The following is a 22505-nucleotide window of genomic DNA, read 5'->3' on the forward strand; positions in this document are numbered from 1 at the left end:
TTCTCATTCTTTGTTTCCATCAATGTCAGGTGAAGTATTGCAATGCCCCTCGACGTGATAAAAGATGCTCACAGTCGCTGGCACAGCTGGTCATGCTGGTTATGCAAACGTAGCAGTTCATACAGTACATTCATACTGGAGTTGGTGGCATATGGTTGGTACATGAGCGTGAGTTAGTGGCACAACTCACGCTCATGATTACTAGTGATGTGTCGTTCGCGAACGAACCGGTACTTAGAGCCGGATCTCTGAAGTGAACGAGGAGAGTCGGCTCCTAAGGAGCCGGAAATGGGAGCCGACTCCCCCCCCCCTCTATTCCCCGCCCCCAGTCTTCGGTTAAAGCCGCACGTCATTGGTCAAGATCCGTGGTAGAGGAGTGAGGGGTGATTTACAGACACACGCAGCAGTGAGGACAAGGGGGAGGGTTTAGAAAAACAGTTCAATGAAAGACACATTTCTGAGAACTTAGCAGAGGAGCTGGGGAGGTAGTGCAGGACGCATGCACTGTTTTGGAGCCATTTGAGCAGGTCACTGGAGATCAGTGTCAGGTACAGTCGACAAATGTTATCACATTATGCTGTTATTATTCAGTTATCATCATTTTTAGTAGTTTGTATTATAGCATTATTAATATGAAAAACAAATTAGTGACAGCTGATCATCAGACCAGCTAAAGTTAGTGAATGCTCTCTGTGCACATATATATAAAGCCATATAAATAAAAACATTTGATATAGTGTATTTTTGACATGAGTAATTCGTTTTTCACATGATTTTACGTGATTTTTGGTAGAACTGAGGAGCAAATTGGGAGCCAAAAGAGACGGATCTTTTTAGTGAGCCGAGCCAAAAGAACCGGCTCTTTGAATGGAGCCGGAATTCCCATCCCTCCGTGAGTGTTGCTGTTTCTGTAACCACTCCCCTTTTTACTGCAGCCTGTGTCTGTAATCCTGCCATCCCTCCTCTAGCACGGATCTCGACCAATCACGTGCGGCTTAAACCGAAGACTGGGGCGGGGAATAGAGAAAAAAACGTCGGCTCCCATAACCTGCTCCCTATTAGAAGCCGGCGCTCGTCGTTCATTTCCAAGAGCCGGCTCTAATAACCGGCTCGTTCGCGAATGACACATCACTAGTCAGTCGGTAGGAGAAGATTGCAGCTTCAATGAAAACATCCGCAACAGTAGCGAGTTGAAATAGTTCACTTAACTTGAACATAAAAACCTCGACTTCACCGCATGTAATTCACTTGCGTAGCACCTGGAAATATATGAAGCGCCATGCTACTAGATGCATTATGTGACGTTTGCTGTCTCCGCTTGATATCGTGGTGGATAGCTAACGATAGCAACGAAGCTAGCTTAGTTCAACAAGCATTTCAACTTGATTGATTCCCGGTTACCTTCCAGCAGATAACTTATACCAGGGAATGAACTATGGCAGAAAGATGGTCATAAGGATTTCCTTAGTCCGGTGAGTACATGCTTCGTATAAACAATTTTACTGTTAACCGATTCCATTATATCCTGTTGTATTATATTATTGCTGATTGGAAATTTGTCTTTGAGGAACTGTTGACGTTCCACTGGTCAGGTTAATCCCTGTGCTTTTGCAAGCACACACCCGAGCTCTACAGTCATGCCGTGAACTAATAGTTTTCATCACAAGACAATGTTTGCTGAGTGAGCTATTATGTCATGATAAGATGTTGAAAGGATTAACTCAAGCATTATTTTTTTCGGAAGTAACAGTTTACCACCATTAATGGAAAATCAACTTTGACAAGCCGTCCGGAAATGTAATTCATCGATCATTTAAGGTCATCAGTGGTTTTGTACAGTGTTAACAAGACTGTAATTTCAAACCAGAAGCTTTGCCTTGCACTGCAACGTTGTCCCTTACAAACCACTGATAATACACGTAGCCATCTGATATTCATAAAACTACCTTTGGAAATTCGGTGTAAAAAGTGTTAATTACCAAAACATGGGTTTGAATTCAATGGGAACCATTTTTTTTTTTTAAATGGGGAAAAACCGAGCGAAGAAAATAAAAAAAGTTAAGTAGAGAAATTATTTTCTTTCTGCTTTTCCCTTCAGGGGTCGCCACAGCGAATCATTGTCCTCCATCTAACCCGGTTTTGTGCATCCTCTTCTCTCACACCAGCTACCGTCATGTCCTCTTTGACAACATCCATAAACCTCCTCTTAGGTCTTCCTCTCGGTCTTCTGCCTGGCAGTTCAAGGGTCAGCATCCTTCTCCAGATGTAGTCACTCTCTCTCCACTGGACATGTCCAAACCATCTCAGTCTGGCCTCTCTATGCAATATAATAGATTTCACCTCAAAGTCAATGTTTACTGTATGGACTTCTTTCCTCTTACCCAGAATGATCAATTCCTGGGGTGCTCAAATCTTTTCCCAATATTCTGCTCGCGATCGACTCATTTTGAGAACGCCCGCATTTACACATGCACGCCATGATGGGCAACGGCCAGAACGGACCCAAAGGTGATAAGAAAAATTAAGTAGACTTAGCGTTTGTTAAAAGGACACCATTAGCTACCAGGTGCGGACCCATGCGACATACCTTGGCTGCTTATTAACTCATTCGCTGTCATTCCTGAATTTATTAGGAAAATGTGACGTGGAGCGCCATTCCCAAGTTGATGTCTTTTTACCTCTTTGATGCTGTGAGATGAAAATGGTCTCCCATAGAGCGCGAAATGGCAGTTGGGCTGGAATATTTTACCCTAGTTTTGAACTTGAGAGAATTAAAGAATTTCCTATTTATAACTTTAGCTGTGTTAACCCCCTTCAGGGGTTATGATAGAGATTAGACAGAATAAGAAGTTATCATATTTAAAAGTTTCATGCTGTTATATGCTTAGTCAACATGTGTGACTCGAATACACAATTGAAGCACAGACAACCTGGGGTCAATCTGAGGTCAACAGACACAGCAAGTTAAACTGTCATCTTCATCTAGGAGATCTGGCCTTGGACAGAATTTAGGACTTGGGAAACTCCCTTATCCCCAAATCAATTTACGACTTGAAACTCCTTCACAGGAAGAGCTAATTAGCCAGGTTACAAATTTATCAGTTCATGGAAGAGGCAATGTTTTATTGCTTACAGCTCTTCGCGCTTTGAACGCCCAGGGGCGTGGTATTCTAATCAACAAAACTATGTTTTACTAATATAGCACTTAAATTTGCATATACTCTCAATAAATAGCTTGGCAGAGGGCTGCAGAATTCAGACGTCTGTCATGAATGGCTGCGTCTCCTGCTGGCAGTAAAGACAATCTTTCTGGGTTCGAGTCTTTGTCCATAGTGTCCGATCAAACATCTCCGACAGGTTAATAAAGCAAATCAATGTTCTCCATCTAACTCAGTATTCTCCATCAATGTTCTGATGATTATAAAGGTAATTGCGGTAATTGTTCCACAGAAAGAAATTAAAACATAAAACATTGAGTGAAACCGAAATACTAATCGATTATTCTGTTTTCTTCTTTTAGGGGTTGCTGATTGCTCTAATGAGTGCTCATGGAGAGAAAAGATTTCCAGAGGTGGTTGGAGTCAGTCTCGACAACTTTCCTCACACTAAACGACCAGCAGCGAAACCAGTCTTTGGACCACATTATATCTCTAAGCGGTGCAGCCCAGCTCCGTCATTTGTCTAATGGCCTGGAGGCACTCCTCAAACGTGATTTTCTGCGACTCCTGCCACTGGAACTAGCTTTCTATTTGCTACGGTGGTTAGATCCACAGACTTTACTCTGTTGCTGCTTAGTCTCCAAGCAGTGGAATAAAGTAAGTATTGCAGCTATTTGATTTTAAGTTGTATCAAATTCATAGTCAAATTAGAACACATTTGAGATTTAAAACCTCAAGCTAACAACAGAGGTCTCCTTGCATGACAATTAATATTTGTAAAAGTTCAGTAAGTGTCATCACGCCCCAGTGTCTTTGCACTTACTGTGAATGTCAAAGGACAACCGACGTCTCCGGACAAGTTGTGTCCATAATTTGTAAAATGGCTTCAAATGACTTCTACTGGGCGTATTTTAATAAGATTCCACCGCATATAGCTATATATTACGTTTTAAGACTCGCGCTGAACATTCAGGAAGTCTTGTTTTTGAGTTGGTGACCTCAGAAAAGGACCGCCTCCTGATCGTAAAAAAGATGCATTGTAGCGTCTTTCCATCACTTCAATGCTATACTGTTTTTTTTTTTTTTTGGAAACCCTTGTGTTACATCCAAAAGCCGCCAGCAGAGGGAGTGCAAGCTCCATGGAAGGAATGTATCAGCCTGTGGAAACGGGCTGATTCATTCCTCACAGCTCGGTGGCCATTTTGTTGCCTCTTTTTGGTTGAGACATTCCCCCCTGCCCGTTTGCCTCAAAATGACACGGAATAAATTCTTTAATCGATTGCAAACATGTATGCTTTCCTTTTCAGAACTATTTGAATCATATATAACTGGATGTGTAACAAGAAAGCATATTTTCCGAATCTGAAACCATTGTTTTTATTCTCCAGCAATGCAAGACGTCTTGGCGTGACGTCACAAACTGGGGGCGGGACTTTCTGTAAATGCCCAATTCGCAGCTCAATTTTTTGCAGATTTTGGACACTTTAAGTCATTTTTATTGGTGTTTTGCATTTGAATAAAAATATCATACTGCGTGTTTTGGGTATTTTAGATGCTATAAAACGTTTTTCTGATGTTAGTTAAAAAACAAAAAAGTGACGTCTGTTGCCCTTTAAATGTATTGTATGTAGGGATATACATTACTATATATGACTTTTTCTATCCAAACTGTCTAACAACAAGCCGTTTGGATCATCACTGCAATAGTAATGATACATCTATCCATCCACTTTCTCATCTGCATATCCTCACAATGGTTGCGGGCATGCTAGAACCTATTCCAGGTGTCATTGCGCAGTTCCAACCTGAACTGCGCTCACAAACACACCTCGGTACAATTTAGAGTGCTCAACTGGCTGGTCCACCGGGTTCGCAGTGCAATGGTGCAGGGTTTGATTTCAGCTCTGTGTGGAGTTTGCATATTCTCACCTTCCCTCCCTCCTTTCCTCCCTCCTTCCCTCCCTTCCTCTCTCCCTCCCAAATTCTGGAACTCACTTTCACCCAACATCCGGAATATTGATTCTCTTCCCACCTTCAAGTCCCATCTCAAAACCCACCTATTTAGTCCACTTTCATTATAGAGTTTTGAGGTTTTCACGTTTAAAGTCTCTTTTCAGCCATTTTATGCCGTTCAAAGTTTCCATCTCTCTTCAGGTGATAAATTCATGCACAGAAGTCTGGCAGAACGTTTGTCGAGAGCTGGGATGGAGGATTGACGAGTCTATTCAGGATGCATCCCATTGGAAGTGTGTCTACCTTAAAGCTAATCTGCGTATGATTCAATTGAAGGAACAGAAGGCCTTTGAGACATCGTCACTCATTGGCCACAGTGCTCGTGTGTATGCTCTCTATTATAAAGATGGGCTTCTCTGCACAGGTATGCTGTCGATTAAGTTATCATGATTTCCAATGTATAAAAACATCAATGACAAATGACGTACCTGCGATGTACCCGTTTTTCTGCACTATCAGGCTCTTCTGATTATAAGGTGTACCTTCAATGGATGGTCTTTTAAAAAAAATGTATATCAAGTATGGGGAGCGCTGCATTTTTAGGTGCATAGATGCTACAATAGTGATTAGGGTTGCACTGTGCAACCACTAAATGGCGCAATGCTGAAGGGAATACAATACGACATTATTTGTGTAGAGCAGGGGTGCTCAATAGTTCAATCGCCATCAACCACTTGATCTCCAAGGTACCATCGGGATATTGCATAACAAGGTGATGTGACATTGTCGCTATAAAAAAATTCAGTTGTTTGGAATAAAAACTAGACATCAGCCTATCAACCATCCATTTACTTGATTGATACACATCTTCATTTCAGTTCATCTCCATTCTTTTTTTTTTTTTTTACATTCCCTGGTGGTGGGAACCTGCTCGCACGCGCAATCCCATTGTTTGCAGTAGAGGCCAGCTGTGAGCATGACGCGCTAACAGCAGGTTACTGGCCACCAAACCACACATTCCCAACAAGGTGAAGAGGAGGAAACTGGGGTGTTGGTCTGTGAAGGCTACTCGTACGCATGGACAGGGACGCAGGGAGTAGTAAGAGGAAATAAGGGAGACTTGCTGTGTTTGTGAATGACAAATTATGCAATCCTGAGCATATCTCTATTAAAGAGAAACTGTAGTCAGGACATCGAGCTGCTGGCCTTTAGCCTCAGGCCAAACTATTTTTCACTGGATTTATCACACATCATCAACTGAAGAGGATGAAGGTGAAGAAGGTTAGCAGGGCCGGATAACATCAGTTCCCTGCTCCTCAGGACCTCTCACAAAAAAAGGAAAACGTCTCTTGTTCCTTTTTCTTGCAAAGAGAAAAGGATGGACTGATTACAGCGCTCTCATCTATCCAAATCAGTCCGACTTCTCCCCTTTCTTTATGAACATCAGTGGTTTTACACACAATGTCCTTTCGATAGCTACTTCTCTAAAAACATGGCGGCTGTTAGAAAAAATGCATACATTGGCCGCAATATTGCATAAACCACAAGGTTGAAAGCTTGTGATAAAAGTAGCGGCTTATAGTCCGGAAATGTATGTACATTTTTTGCCATTACCGGAGTTCACACTAACTGTCAGATGAGACAAACACACTTTGAAAATATCCTCGTGAAAAAAAGTCATACTCCCATTCCGTATGAAAGTGATTTTTCTTCATACTTGGTCCAGCTCCCCCATTTATTTTTGTACCCTAAGTGGATTAAGAGGAAACACCAAGCAAAAAAATAGAATGTAACTAATAACTACCTTGTTAACTTTGCAATGCTCGGCAGGCGGTGTTTCAACACGCACAGTGTACCTAATAATGAGATCGATGAGAAGGTTTCTTCAGCCGTCATCTGTACAAAAGTGAAGGTTTCGGACGTTTCGCCTCCTATCCAAGAGACTTCGTCAGCGAACGAAGTCTCTTGGATAGGAGGCGAAACGTCCGAAACCTTCACTTTTGTACAGATGACGGCTGAAGAAACCTTCTCATCGATGGACCACTCCTGTACGACTGAGAGCTTACACAGACCTAATAATGAGATGTCATCTGACTGGTTGTCTGGTGTATCAATCAAGTGAAGGGATGGATGATAGGATGACGTCTGTTTTTTTCCCTTCAAATCAACCCTTTCACAGTCTACTGTTTGATCAAAAACAACACATTGGGTATCTCTGACATACATTCTAAGATTCAGACCAACATTTTATTTGCATTATAATTTAGAGCACGCAGTGTATTCTTGAAGTCATATTTTTGGTATTGGTGAACTAAACTAAAACTAGCTGTTGTCTTACTTTCCAGGATCTGATGATCTCTCTGCAAAATTATGGGACGTCCGCACTGGTCAATGCATTTATGGAATTCAGACTCACACCTGTGCCACCGTGAAGTTTGATGAGCAGAAGCTTGTGACTGGATCATTTGACAACACTATTGCATGCTGGGAATGGAGCACGGGGGCCAAAATTCAGCACTTTCGTGGCCATACTGGAGCAGGTTGGTTGAGTACACAGGCTGTGGATTTATTTATTTATTTTGTACCATTGGCCAAAATCATTCCTGATGGGCATTTAGGACATTTCAGAGCAGCTCACAACAATAAAACCAAGTGTTGCAAAGCTGGGGAAAGGAACAACATTCAGAAGCATCAATATCACCTTACATTATTTCCATTTCTCTGAATTATGTAGCTAGAAAAGCACACATGCCCAAGCCTGCCTTATTAGGTTTTGGTCACCCTCCCGCTTCCCTCAATCATGTGTGGAGTTACTCGTTAGGACCAAAGCAGCAAAATAAATATATAATAACAATAATTTACAAATTTTGAATAAATGACAATTGTAAGGTTAAACATTACAAAACTGATTTTTAGTGTGAAAAAAACAGGCGAGGCCCCAGGATATTTTTTCTCTGTGGGGCTAACTGTATCCATAGAAGACCTGAGAAAATAATTTGTAAATCTATTTTAGAATACAGTACATAATAAAATGTTGGAGGGGCTCAATTGGATTGGATTATTAGCCTTTATTAGTTTCACAGTGGAGAATTTTCCATTTCACAGCAGCAAAGTTATGGGAGGAAAGGGAAGGAAGAAGTAGAAAAACAAAATACATGAGCTGCTGTGAAGGCAAGTAGGGACGGTTGTACAAAAGGCAAATGCTACTCCCTCGTGAAAGGGGGAAAACATTGCCAGAGGTCTGACGGGCGCTTTATCGGCACCCCCACACCCGCAAGAAAAAACAAAACCAAAGACATTTGGGAATGGTGCTCTATGTCATATTTTAAATTCTCGAAAGATTTCGAAATCTGAATAATTCATTCCGATTTCGGTGGGTGTGTATTATGAAAATAGTGCTTATTATAAGGTTTAATTTTCAGAAATTTGACGTTTGTAAGACCAAAAGTTTGTAAGATAAGTTGAGGTCTCACTGTACTTTGGTCTGAAAACGTTGGGTAGGACCAAAAAGAGGCAGAAGAGGGTGACAAAGCTCCATGTAAAGAAGTAATCAGCCTGTGGAAACCGGCTGATTAATTCCTTACTCACCATTTTCTGCCTTTTTTGGGTGCGACATTTCCCACCCCTGATGCCTCAAAATGACACGGAATAAATTAATTAATCGATTGCAAACATGTATGCTTTCTTCTTCAGAACTATTTGAATCATATTCATAACTGGATGAGTAACAAGAAAGCATATTCTCCAAATCTGAAGCTATTGTTTTGATTCTCGAGCAAGACTTCTTGCCGTGGCACCATGAACATGGGTGCGGGACCTTCTGAAACTGGCCACTTCCAGTTTCAAATTGAAGTACTTTTAAAAACAGTTTTAAAATAGGCCATTTATTGAAGGTGCACTTTATCATCTGCAGCTTTAAGTCCAGAAAATACGGTAATATGGTGTGTGTCTGCTCAGTTTTCAGCGTGGACTACAATGATGAGATGGACATGCTGGTGAGCGGCTCTGCAGATTTCACTGTGAAGGTCTGGGCTCTGGCAGCCGGTGCCTGTCTCAACACTTTCACTGGACACACAGAATGGGTTACCAAGGTCTTCTATCAATTTGTCATTTTTTTATCGAGATTACGTTGTTCATGACTAATAGCAGATATTTTATTTGAATTCCACAACGCCTTTTTAAAACTATTTTCGTTGGTAGTTTCGGCCCTATATATATCCCTACTGTCCAGACGTGGCGGTGCCAGACTCTGCTATGATTGGTCTCTGCTCTCAGGTTGAGGGGGAGCAGAGGACTACTCCCTGCGGCTACACTGATTACTTCTATTGTCCTGACTGATTACTTCTTTTGTCCTGCCTGAGTATGAGGTCTTCGACTGGCCTGATTACCCCATTTGCTCTGGTATCACCTCATCAGCATAACTAAGCCTATGTTGCCTAAGAAGTGTGTTGTACGAACGATCCAAATTGAACCTCACCCCACCATGGCGATTTAGTGAAGGATTTTGCTGTTTTATGAAAATAGCTTCTTTTACTCCCCTTTCAAAGTAAAATAAGCTATTTTCATAAAATAATGAAAATAGCTTCCCCCCGTTCAAAGTAAAATAAGCTAATTTCATAAAACAATGAAATTAGCTTCTTTTACTCCCCTTTCAAAGTAAAAGAAGCTATTATTAGATTGCTAAAAAGGGTACGAAACGGACCTTTGCAGACCAAGCAGTAAAGAAAAGCTTTTAACTCTTGAAGACAGGATAAAAGTAATAAAAAAGAAAGCTGGAGGAAGCAAAGTAAAATTATGCAACACATTTATATGTGAAAGTGAATGCTGATCGTAAATCTTGCAATTTATTTCCTTTTTTTTCTTTCTACACCGGCTATATGAAGTGTATTCTCATTGTTATGCACTAATGGAATAAAAATAAACAGTACACATGCGTTTTCTGTGTGCGTGCCTGCTTGTGTGTGTGTGTCGAGGAGTTTCACTGTAACGAGCATCCTGACACAGTCTTGTTTAATTATATATGTATGTATAACCCCCAATTTTGGTCCCAACATTGTCTGCCAGGTTATTCCAAGTGCCAAAGACTTTAAAAGTTGAGGATCCGCAAAATAAGATCACTTGGATAAGAAGGGTTTTCTAAATTAATACAATATGTGTTCATTTTCATACAGGTCATACTCCAAAAAAGTGAAGTGGAGTCTGTGGTGCACAGTCCTGGTGATTACATCCTCCTGAGTGCTGATAAGTATGAAATTAAGGTAATTCTAGCTTTTTTGCTCTATCCACTACATAACATCCGATTTACGACCGGCGCGACTTCCGACCACCTGTACTTCCGACCACCAGACCTTATACAGTGAGACCTCAACTTACGAACTTAATTGGTTCCCAGACAGAGTGTGTAAGGCGAAAAGTGTGTATCTCAAAAAAACATTTCCCATAGGAAACCATTAAAATGGGAATAATCCGTTCCCGGGTTTCCATAAAATATACTTTTCAACTAAATAAGCCTTAATACTACACACAACATACCTTATTCTATGTATAATAAATGTGCTATTGTATTGTAATGAAATAAATACACTGCATTGTATCATAAATTGGATTGGATTGGATATGCCTTTATTAGTCTCACAGTGGAGAAATTTACATTTCACAGCAGCAAAGTGATGAAAGGAATGAGAGTAGAAAAACAAAATACATGAGCTGCTGGAAAGGCAGCCACTCCTGCGGCGCCGTCTTGAAGTCAAAAGAACAAAAAAAAAACTAAATAACAAATAATATGACAGCATAGAGACAATATGACAAAACAAAGACACAGAGAGACATTCATTCTTCAGGACTTGCTGTACCCTCTTTGTGATGACATGAAGCAGTTCTAGATGAAAGAGGAGAGGATCAAAGCGTCTTTCCACCAGTGGATCAGGGACATCATGGTGGAATGTGCACGTCGACTACAAGCTAAATGTTGAAAGCAAACACGCAGCTGTCGCATCCATTGACGAAAAGAGATTGTCTCACATCTCCTGTTCCACATAAATCTGCTTCAATTCCAAGCCGCAACAGTTCCACATACGCATCGGCGCTCTGCGCTGACGCTCCTTTCTTCTTATCGCGGGTTCCTCAAGCCATGCATGCATCCATCCAGCCGCAGACTGTCCAACAGCACTGACCTTTCCGCTAAACAAAGCGGGGCTGTGAAGATGCTGCCCATTACAGGCGCAAAAAAGCACAATGGCCCCTTTGGTGTCCAGCGATGGCAGTCGAATGGCTCCGACATTCCTCCCATTCAGCAGCAAAGTTATGGGAGGAAAGGGAAGGAAGAAGTAGAAAAACAAAATACATGAGCTGCTGTGAAGGCAAGTAGGGACGGTTGTACAAAAGGCAAATGCTACTCCCTCGTGAAAGGGGGAAAACATTGCCAGAGGTCTGACGGGCGCTTTATCGGCACCCCCACACCCGCAAGAAAAAACAAAACCAAAGACATTTGGGAATGGTGCTCTATGTCATATTTTAAATTCTCGAAAGATTTCGAAATCTGAATAATTCATTCCGATTTCGGTGGGTGTGTATTATGAAAATAGTGCTTATTATAAGGTTTAATTTTCAGAAATTTGACGTTTGTAAGACCAAAAGTTTGTAAGATAAGTTGAGGTCTCACTGTACTTTGGTCTGAAAACGTTGGGTAGGACCAAAAAGAGGCAGAAGAGGGTGACAAAGCTCCATGTAAAGAAGTAATCAGCCTGTGGAAACCGGCTGATTAATTCCTTACTCACCATTTTCTGCCTTTTTTGGGTGCGACATTTCCCACCCCTGATGCCTCAAAATGACACGGAATAAATTAATTAATCGATTGCAAACATGTATGCTTTCTTCTTCAGAACTATTTGAATCATATTCATAACTGGATGAGTAACAAGAAAGCATATTCTCCAAATCTGAAGCTATTGTTTTGATTCTCGAGCAAGACTTCTTGCCGTGGCACCATGAACATGGGTGCGGGACCTTCTGAAACTGGCCACTTCCAGTTTCAAATTGAAGTACTTTTAAAAACAGTTTTAAAATAGGCCATTTATTGAAGGTGCACTTTATCATCTGCAGCTTTAAGTCCAGAAAATACGGTAATATGGTGTGTGTCTGCTCAGTTTTCAGCGTGGACTACAATGATGAGATGGACATGCTGGTGAGCGGCTCTGCAGATTTCACTGTGAAGGTCTGGGCTCTGGCAGCCGGTGCCTGTCTCAACACTTTCACTGGACACACAGAATGGGTTACCAAGGTCTTCTATCAATTTGTCATTTTTTTATCGAGATTACGTTGTTCATGACTAATAGCAGATATTTTATTTGAATTCCACAACGCCTTTTTAAAACTATTTTCGTTGGTAGTTTCGGCCCTATATATATCCCTACTGTCCAGACGTGGCGGTGCCAGACTCTGCTATGATTGGTCTCTGCTCTCAGGTTGAGGGGGAGCAGAGGACTACTCCCTGCGGCTACACTGATTACTTCTATTGTCCTGACTGATTACTTCTTTTGTCCTGCCTGAGTATGAGGTCTTCGACTGGCCTGATTACCCCATTTGCCCTGGTATCACCTCATCAGCATAACTAAGCCTATGTTGCCTAAGAAGTGTGTTGTACGAACGATCCAAATTGAACCTCACCCCACCATGGCGATTTAGTGAAGGATTTTGCTGTTTTATGAAAATAGCTTCTTTTACTCCCCTTTCAAAGTAAAATAAGCTATTTTCATAAAATAATGAAAATAGCTTCCCCCCGTTCAAAGTAAAATAAGATAATTTCATAAAACAATGAAATTAGCTTCTTTTACTCCCCTTTCAAAGTAAAAGAAGCTATTATTAGATTGCTAAAAAGGGTACGAAACGGACCTTTGCAGACCAAGCAGTAAAGAAAAGCTTTTAACTCTTGAAGACAGGATAAAAGTAATAAAAAAGAAAGCTGGAGGAAGCAAAGTAAAATTATGCAACACATTTATATGTGAAAGTGAATGCTGATCGTAAATCTTGCAATTTATTTCCTTTTTTTTTCTTTCTACACCGGCTATATGAAGTGTATTCTCATTGTTATGCACTAATGGAATAAAAATAAACAGTACACATGCGTTTTCTGTGTGCGTGCCTGCTTGTGTGTGTGTGTCGAGGAGTTTCACTGTAACGAGCATCCTGACACAGTCTTGTTTAATTATATATGTATGTATAACCCCCAATTTTGGTCCCAACATTGTCTGCCAGGTTATTCCAAGTGCCAAAGACTAATAAAAGTATAGGACAAAAACAGTACTGGCATATTCATGCTGCCGAAAAGGCGCAACCGCTCAGCACAATCTCCTCCTTGATGAATGTCGTGGTCAAAAATGCTGAAAAACAATCTGTATCCGTTCCACACGACGCACAACAACACAAAGTGACAAAAGAAAACAGAAAACAAGACAAAAACAACCAAAAAAAAAGCAAGGCTCATGAGAGCACTTGCTGAGGCTGCCTACTCGGGCGCCATCTTGGACTTCAAAAAGTCCAAGTCACTACGCACAGCAAACGACTGTGTGATGGCACTGGAGAGGGGGAGTGTGCACCGACGCCGGCAGCAGACAGGACTAGAGATGAGGCGGGTGGGCGTCGGCGCTCGGGTGTTCGGGATGGCCGCGATGAGAACGCCGCGTCGGGCCCACGCCCGGCGCCACCGCCTCTTTGCAACAGTTCGTTCTGCTCCAGGGCGAAGTGGCGGGTCGGGCGCGTCGGCGCCGCAGACGACCGCGAGGTCGGACTGCGCGGAGAGCGGGGTAAGGCCGGGGAGAGGGCAACCGATAGAACACCGGCGAGCCAGACCCCCGCCTGCCCCCGTGGCGCCTGAATCAGGTTATTTTCAAGTCATTTAGCACTGAATCTCTATTTAACATTTAGAATGGATTTCGACTAACGACCATTTTGACTTACGACCGTTTGATCGGAACGAACTACGGTCGTAAGTCGGATGTTACCTGTACCGTTGAGATAAAATGTTGCAGTCTTATGTCCCCTTGTGGCTACAGAACAAGCAACTCCCTCAGTGGTGGAGAATAAGGAGTTATCATATTTAAAAGTTTCATGCTGTTATATGCATAGTCAACATGTGTGACTCGAATACTTCCAGTTTCAAATTGAAGTACTTTTAAAAACAGTTTTAAAATAGGCCATTTATTGAAGGTGCACTTTATCATCTGCAGCTTTAAGTCCAGAAAATACGGTAATATGGTGTGTGTCTGCTCAGTTTTCAGCGTGGACTACAATGATGAGATGGACATGCTGGTGAGCGGCTCTGCAGATTTCACTGTGAAGGTCTGGGCTCTGGCAGCCGGTGCCTGTCTCAACACTTTCACTGGACACACAGAATGGGTTACCAAGGTCTTCTATCAATTTGTCATTTTTTTATCGAGATTACGTTGTTCATGACTAATAGCAGATATTTTATTTGAATTCCACAACGCCTTTTTAAAACTATTTTCGTTGGTAGTTTCGGCCCTATATATATCCCTACTGTCCAGACGTGGCGGTGCCAGACTCTGCTATGATTGGTCTCTGCTCTCAGGTTGAGGGGGAGCAGAGGACTACTCCCTGCGGCTACACTGATTACTTCTATTGTCCTGACTGATTACTTCTTTTGTCCTGCCTGAGTATGAGGTCTTCGACTGGCCTGATTACCCCATTTGCCCTGGTATCACCTCATCAGCATAACTAAGCCTATGTTGCCTAAGAAGTGTGTTGTACGAACGATCCAAATTGAACCTCACCCCACCATGGCGATTTAGTGAAGGATTTTGCTGTTTTATGAAAATAGCTTCTTTTACTCCCCTTTCAAAGTAAAATAAGCTATTTTCATAAAATAATGAAAATAGCTTCCCCCCGTTCAAAGTAAAATAAGATAATTTCATAAAACAATGAAATTAGCTTCTTTTACTCCCCTTTCAAAGTAAAAGAAGCTATTATTAGATTGCTAAAAAGGGTACGAAACGGACCTTTGCAGACCAAGCAGTAAAGAAAAGCTTTTAACTCTTGAAGACAGGATAAAAGTAATAAAAAAGAAAGCTGGAGGAAGCAAAGTAAAATTATGCAACACATTTATATGTGAAAGTGAATGCTGATCGTAAATCTTGCAATTTATTTCCTTTTTTTTTCTTTCTACACCGGCTATATGAAGTGTATTCTCATTGTTATGCACTAATGGAATAAAAATAAACAGTACACATGCGTTTTCTGTGTGCGTGCCTGCTTGTGTGTGTGTGTCGAGGAGTTTCACTGTAACGAGCATCCTGACACAGTCTTGTTTAATTATATATGTATGTATAACCCCCAATTTTGGTCCCAACATTGTCTGCCAGGTTATTCCAAGTGCCAAAGACTTTAAAAGTTGAGGATCCGCAAAATAAGATCACTTGGATAAGAAGGGTTTTCTAAATTAATACAATATGTGTTCATTTTCATACAGGTCATACTCCAAAAAAGTGAAGTGGAGTCTGTGGTGCACAGTCCTGGTGATTACATCCTCCTGAGTGCTGATAAGTATGAAATTAAGGTAATTCTAGCTTTTTTGCTCTATCCACTACATAACATCCGATTTACGACCGGCGCGACTTCCGACCACCTGTACTTCCGACCACCAGACCTTATACAGTGAGACCTCAACTTACGAACTTAATTGGTTCCCAGACAGAGTGTGTAAGGCGAAAAGTGTGTATCTCAAAAAAACATTTCCCATAGGAAACCATTAAAATGGGAATAATCCGTTCCCGGGTTTCCATAAAATATACTTTTCAACTAAATAAGCCTTAAAACTACACACAACATACCTTATTCTATGTATAATAAATGTGCTATTGTATTGTAATGAAATAAATACACTGCATTGTATCATAAAGTCACTTTATTTACATTTGTGATGGTCATTTATGGCTTGATGGAATGGCGTTGGAGGTCGAAGGTCAAAGGGAATTGCTGTTTGGAAAGAGAGGCGCATTACATGAGGACTGTAATTAAAGAAATAAACTGTGCTGTAAAATAAAGTTTTATTTACCTTTTTGGTGGTCGTTGATGGTTTATGGAAGGAGAGTCACCTTCCATAAGGACTGTTGGTAACTTAACCTCTGGTTTGTAAGTTGCGGTGTTTGTAAGTTGAGGTTTCACTGTACTTAAATTTTTAATTCAACGCCTGGCGTCGCAACACGCTAGCAGCCCGGCAACACGTACGACAATTTTGGCCAGCCAGCCAGCATGTCAATCTCGCACAGCAAACGACTGTGTGATGGCACTGGACAGGGGGAGTGTGCACCGACGCCGGCAGCAGACAGGACTAGAGATGAGGCGGGTGGGCGTCGGCGCTCGGGTGTTCGGGATCGCCGCGATGAGAACGCCGCGTCGGGCCCACGCCCGACGCCACCGCCTCTTTGCAACAGTTCGTTCTGCTCCAGGGCGAAGTGGCGGGTCGGGCGCGTCGGCGCCGCAGACGGCCGCGAGGTCGGACCGCGCGGAGAGCGGGTAAGGCCGGGGAGAGGGCAACCGATAGAACACCGGCGAGCCAGACCCCCGCCTGCCCCCGCGGTGCCTGAATCAGGTTATTTTCAAGTCATTTAGCACTGAATCTCTATTCAACATTTAGAATGGATTTCGACTAACGACCATTTTGACTTACGACCGTTTGATCGGAACGAAATACGGTCGTAAGTCGGATGTTACCTGTACCGTTGAGATAAAACGTTGCAGACTTATGTCCCCTTGTGGCTACAGAACAAGCAACTCCCTCAGTGATGGAGAATAAGGAGTTATCATATTTAAAAGTTTCATGCTGTTATATGCATAGTCAACATGTGTGATTCGAATACACAATTGAAGCACAGACAACCTGGGGTCAATCTGAGGTCAACAGACACAGCTTGTTAAACTGTCATCTTCATCTCGGAGATCTGGCCTTGGACAGAATTTAGGACTTGGGGAAACTCCTTATCACAGGAGTAATTTAGGACTTGAAACTCCTTCACAGGAAGAGCTCATTAGCCAGGTTACACATTTATCAGTTCATGGAAAAGATAATGTTTTATTGCTTACAGCTGTTGGTGTGGTATTCTAATCAAGAAAATTATGTTTTACTAACGTATCACTTTAATTTGCACATAGTCTCAATAAATAGCTTGGCAGAGGGCTGTAGAATTCAGGTGTCTGTCATGGATGGCTGCGTCTCCTGCCGGAAGTAAAAAGACAATCTTTCTGGGTTCAAGTCTTTGTCCACAGTGTCCGATCGAACATCTCTGACACTCAGTAAAAGGCTCCCAAACACAAAATGGTCATCGGCACAGCAACGATAAAAAAGCAAAACTATACTTACCATTTGATGACCATGCTCTGATCTTACTGTGTGTTGTGATACAGTATGTATTAAATATATTTTACATCTATAATATGGATCCAACTCTGACTTCTCGTTTCAGATCTGGCCTTTAGGAAAAGAAATCAACTGTAAGTGCTTAAAGACACTGTCAGTGTCGGAGAACCGCAGCATCAGCCTTCAGCCCCGTTTGCAGTTTGATGGACGCCACATTGTTTGCAGCTCTGACATTGGAGTATATCAGTGGGATTTTGCCAGTTTTGAGATTCTCAGGTAAAATAATCACATCTCGTCAGATCCAGTGTTTCCCAATATGGTTCAGCGTTATTGTAAAACACTGCAGCCCGGCGTCATGACAGATTATCTCGAGGGACATAACGAATTTGGACGTTATAACGCAGTGGCGAGCCGTGCATTTCACACATAGGCCTTCAGTGTTATGCACTAATGGAATAAAAATAAACAGTACACATGCGTTTTCTGTGTGCGTGCCTGCTTGTGTGTGTGTGTCGAGGAGTTTCACTGTAACGAGCATCCTGACACAGTCTTGTTTAATTATATATGTATGTATAACCCCCAATTTTGGTCCCAACATTGTCTGCCAGGTTATTCCAAGTGCCAAAGACTTTAAAAGTTGAGGATCCGCAAAATAAGATCACTTGGATAAGAAGGAAAGTCACTTTATTTACATTTGTGATGGTCATTTATGGCTTGATGGAATGGCGTTGGAGGTCGAAGGTCAAAGGGAATTGCTGTTTGGAAAGAGAGGCGCATTACATGAGGACTGTAATTAAAGAAATAAACTGTGCTGTAAAATAAAGTTTTATTTAGCTTTTTGATGGTCGTTGATGGCTTATGGAAGGACAGTCACCTTCCATCAGGACTGTTGGTAACTTAACCTCTGGTGCTGTTCGGTTGTGTGCTTCCGCCAAAGATCACTCCGCCAGCCGTGGTGGGTGTGTATTAAGAAAATAGTGCTTATTATAAGGTTTAATTTTCAGAAATTTGATGTTTGTAAGACAAAAAGTTTGTAAGTTGAGGTCTCACTGTACTTAAATTTTTAATTCAACGCCTGGCGTCGCAACACGCTAGCAGCCCGGCAACATGTACGACAATTTTGACCAGCCAGCCAGCATGTCAATCTCGCACAGCAAACGACTGTGTGATGGCACTGGAGAGGGGGAGTGTGCACCGACGCCGGCAGCAGACAGGACTAGAGATGAGGCGGGTGGGCGTCGGCGCTCGGGTGTTCGGGATGGCCGCGATGAGAACGCCGCGTCGGGCCCACGCCCGGCGCCACCGCCTCTTTGCAACAGTTCGTTCTGCTCCAGGGCGAAGTGGCGGGTCGGGCGCGTCGGCGCCGCAGACGACCGCGAGGTCGGACTGCGCGGAGAGCGGGGTAAGGCCGGGGAGAGGGCAACCGATAGAACACCGGCGAGCCAGACCCCCGCCTGCCCCCGTGGCGCCTGAATCAGGTTATTTTCAAGTCATTTAGCACTGAATCTCTATTTAACATTTAGAATGGATTTCGACTAACGACCATTTTGACTTACGACCGTTTGATCGGAACGAACTACGGTCGTAAGTCGGATGTTACCTGTACCGTTGAGATAAAATGTTGCAGTCTTATGTCCCCTTGTGGCTACAGAACAAGCAACTCCCTCAGTGGTGGAGAATAAGGAGTTATCATATTTAAAAGTTTCATGCTGTTATATGCGTAGTCAACATGTGTGACTCGAATACACAATTGAAGCACAGACAACCTGGGGTCAATCTGAGGTCAACAGACACAGCTTGTTAAACTGTCATCTTCATCTCGGAGATCTGGCCTTGGACAGAATTTAGGACTTGGGGAAACTCCTTATCACAGGAGTAATTTAGGACTTGAAATTCCTTCACAGGAAGAGCTCATTAGCCAGGTTACACATTTATCAGTTCATGGAAAAGATAATGTTTTATTGCTTACAGCTGTTGGTGTGGTATTCTAATCAAGAAAACTATGTTTTACTAACGTATCACTTTAATTTGCACATAGTCTCAATAAATAGCTTGGGAGAGGGCTGTAGAATTCAGGTGTCTGTCATGAATGGCTGCGTCTCCTGCCGGAAGTAAAAAGACAATCTTTCTGGGTTCAAGTCTTTGTCCACAGTGTCCGATCGAACATCTCTGACACTCAGTAAAAGGCTCCCAAACACAAAATGGTCATCAGCACAGCAACGATAAAAAAAGCAAAACTATACTCACCATTTGATGACAATTCTCTGATCTTACTGTGTGTTGTGATACAGTATGTATTAAATATATTTTACATCTATAATATGGATCCAACTCTGACTTCTCGTTTCAGATCTGGCCTTTAGGAAAAGAAATCAACTGTAAGTGCTTAAAGACACTGTCAGTGTCGGAGAACCGCAGCATCAGCCTTCAGCCCCGTTTGCAGTTTGATGGACGCCACATTGTTTGCAGCTCTGACATTGGAGTATACCAGTGGGATTTTGCCAGTTTTGAGATTCTCAGGTAAAATAATCACATCTCGTCAGATCCAGTGTTTCCCAATATGGTTCAGCGTTATTGTAAAACACTGCAGCCCGTCGTCATGACAATTATCTCGAGGGACATAACAAATTTGGACGTTATAACGCAGTGGCGAGCCGTGCATTTCACACATAGGCCTTCAGTAGTGCTACGTCAGAATCAATCCAACCCGTAACAACCATTTTAGGACGATACAACCGACTGCGACTCATATAAAAAGTGTGGTGTGAGTTACTACAAGTCCATTACAGGCCACCGTTAGCCAGGAAGTAACTTGTGAGTTGTGTCAAGGCTCCGCCTCCACTAATATGTAAGCTAAGAAATACTGTCATTAAACTTTTCGAGTTTTTACCATAAACGTGTGGATTCATGAAGTCGCTCTTTCACACCGCAGGGAAAATTTAACCAATAGGATGGAGAAGCATCAATAATAACTTCATAGAATTGCAATATTATTTTGAAATACAGACACATTTTACTCACAAAACGTAATTTATTTATACACAAATCCATCCTCCTTTTTTCCCCTCAAGAATATTTCAATTACTCTGTAGTACAGATTATCTGTGCGTTTCAGTTCCATTAAGAAGTTATTTTCTCTCGCCATCGAAGCTAACGGTGGTCTCCAAAAGTTTTGGAGACCACCGTTGCTTGTAAGCTCATTGTAATAAGCAGTACTATCGATATAACCGATATCGATATAACGAGACTTTACTGTAGTTCTGAAGAGGAAAGCATAAATGTTTGCAATCGATTAAAGAAGTTCTTCCTGATCATTTTGAGACTCCAATGTAGCGTCCCAGAAAATGCACAAGATGGCGCCCAAGCTCCGTTGGAAATGGGCTGATTTGTCTGCTGGGAATTTGTGTCAACTAGTATCAAATAGTAGTCTTTTTCACCATTGCGTTATTTATGTTTTTTTCCTTCTAATTTCGCCATCAACATGAAATTTTCAGACCAAACAAAGTACCTAAAATGCATTGTGTGTTGCTTTCTCGGTCAGGGGCAATCCAGACGTGACGTCACGTCAGGCATCGTCATCAACTCGAAAACAAGACTTCCTGAATATTCAGCGCGAGTCTTAAAAAGTAAAATGGAGCTATATGCCCTGGAAACTTTGTAAAATATGCTCAGTAGAAGTTATTTGAAGCGATTTTACAAATTATGGACACAACTTGTCCGGAGGTGTCGGTTGTCCTTTAAGGCTTATTTAGTTGAAAATTATGTTTTATGGGGACCTAGGAACGGATTATTCTCATTTTAATGGTTTCCTATGGGAAATTAATGTTTGGAATACACACTTTTCGCCTTACACACACTTTCTGGGATCCAATTAAGTTCGTAAGTCAAGGTATTACAGTATTATGTTTGAAATTGGACCGCTGTGGAGTAACGAGCCCATTTTACTCTGTCGTGTCCATATTCTTCACTTTTATGCTATTTATTTCTCATAAGGATCCAGCCCAGCTCTCAAAAGTTGCATTTACTTTATTCATCATTAAAAGTCTCAAAGGACTTCACATGCACACAGATATAAACAACACCCCCTGATCTTCCCCCCACGAGAAGAGGGAAAAACAATTTTAAAAGAAATGTCAATCCTTGAAGTTTCTCATCATTCTTAATCCGACATGTTCTTATTTTCCCAGGGTGATAAAAATGCAAGATCCAGCCAACTTGTCCTTGCTGAGCTTCGGTGAGGTGTTTGCACTCCTTTTTGACAACCATTTCCTCTATGTGATGGATCTCAGGACAGAGTCAATTTCAGGTCGCTGGCCTCTACCGCCATACAGAAAATCCAAACGTGGATCCAGTTTCCTGGCGGGGGTGACATCTTGGCTTAATGGTCTGGATGGGGACAATGACTCTGGACTGGTGTTTGCAACTAGCATGCCAGATCACAGCATCCATTTAGTACTTTGGAAGGAAAACGGCTGAAGAAGGTCACCCAATGTGAAGTAGGGCTGCACAATATCCCTCCTTCTCCCAAAAAATGGCGTCATGGATATCATGGATACAGACATGCAATAATTTTGCTTTGGAATTGGATGCTTTTGTCTGAAGTTGACCAGGAAAAAATGTAAGTGAAATGCATATTGCAACCACTGAAAAACTGTATGACTTTCATTCACTAATAATAATAATGTCTCTTTTTATCCTGATATTGCTGTATTCAACACTCATAATTGTGTATCCAATGCTTTTAAAATACCGTAAAATAATTGTGCCACGCAGAAACCTAAAAGGATTATGCTTTAATTCAGGATTTAGTTTTTTATCTGTTTCATTTCATCCTGCAACGAGGATGAAATGAAATCTACAGATTTTTGTCAAATCAGAAAATATGAAACCAGTCCTTGAAATCTCTGGCCTACACGACGTGGCAACGGTGAAAAAGCCTCCAATATTTGTGCTCAAAATAAACTCAAACATTATTTTATGACATTTGTGTTGAATCAAACAGTAAAGCAAATTCTGACACAACA

The 22505-nt window shown here is 41.8% G+C and overlaps 1 protein-coding gene across 1 annotated transcript; it reads left to right on the forward strand.

Annotated features, from left to right (window-relative positions):
• Positions 1-1128: 1128 nt before the first annotated feature.
• Positions 1129-22505, forward strand: fbxw2 (F-box and WD repeat domain containing 2). Its single transcript, XM_089020840.1, has 8 exons — positions 1129-1472; positions 3521-3815; positions 5313-5535; positions 7457-7651; positions 9069-9202; positions 10283-10369; positions 17588-17757; positions 21669-22505. The coding sequence occupies exons 2-8, from the start codon at positions 3549-3551 to the stop codon at positions 21955-21957; spliced, it is 1365 nt and encodes a 454-aa protein (XP_088876966.1). The 5' UTR covers positions 1129-1472; positions 3521-3548; the 3' UTR covers positions 21958-22505.

The sequence above is a fragment of the Hippocampus bargibanti genome, linkage group LG18 (assembly GCF_051943395.1).
Source record: "Hippocampus bargibanti isolate YZ-2025 linkage group LG18, ASM5194339v1, whole genome shotgun sequence".
NCBI lineage: Eukaryota > Metazoa > Chordata > Actinopteri > Syngnathiformes > Syngnathidae > Hippocampus > Hippocampus bargibanti.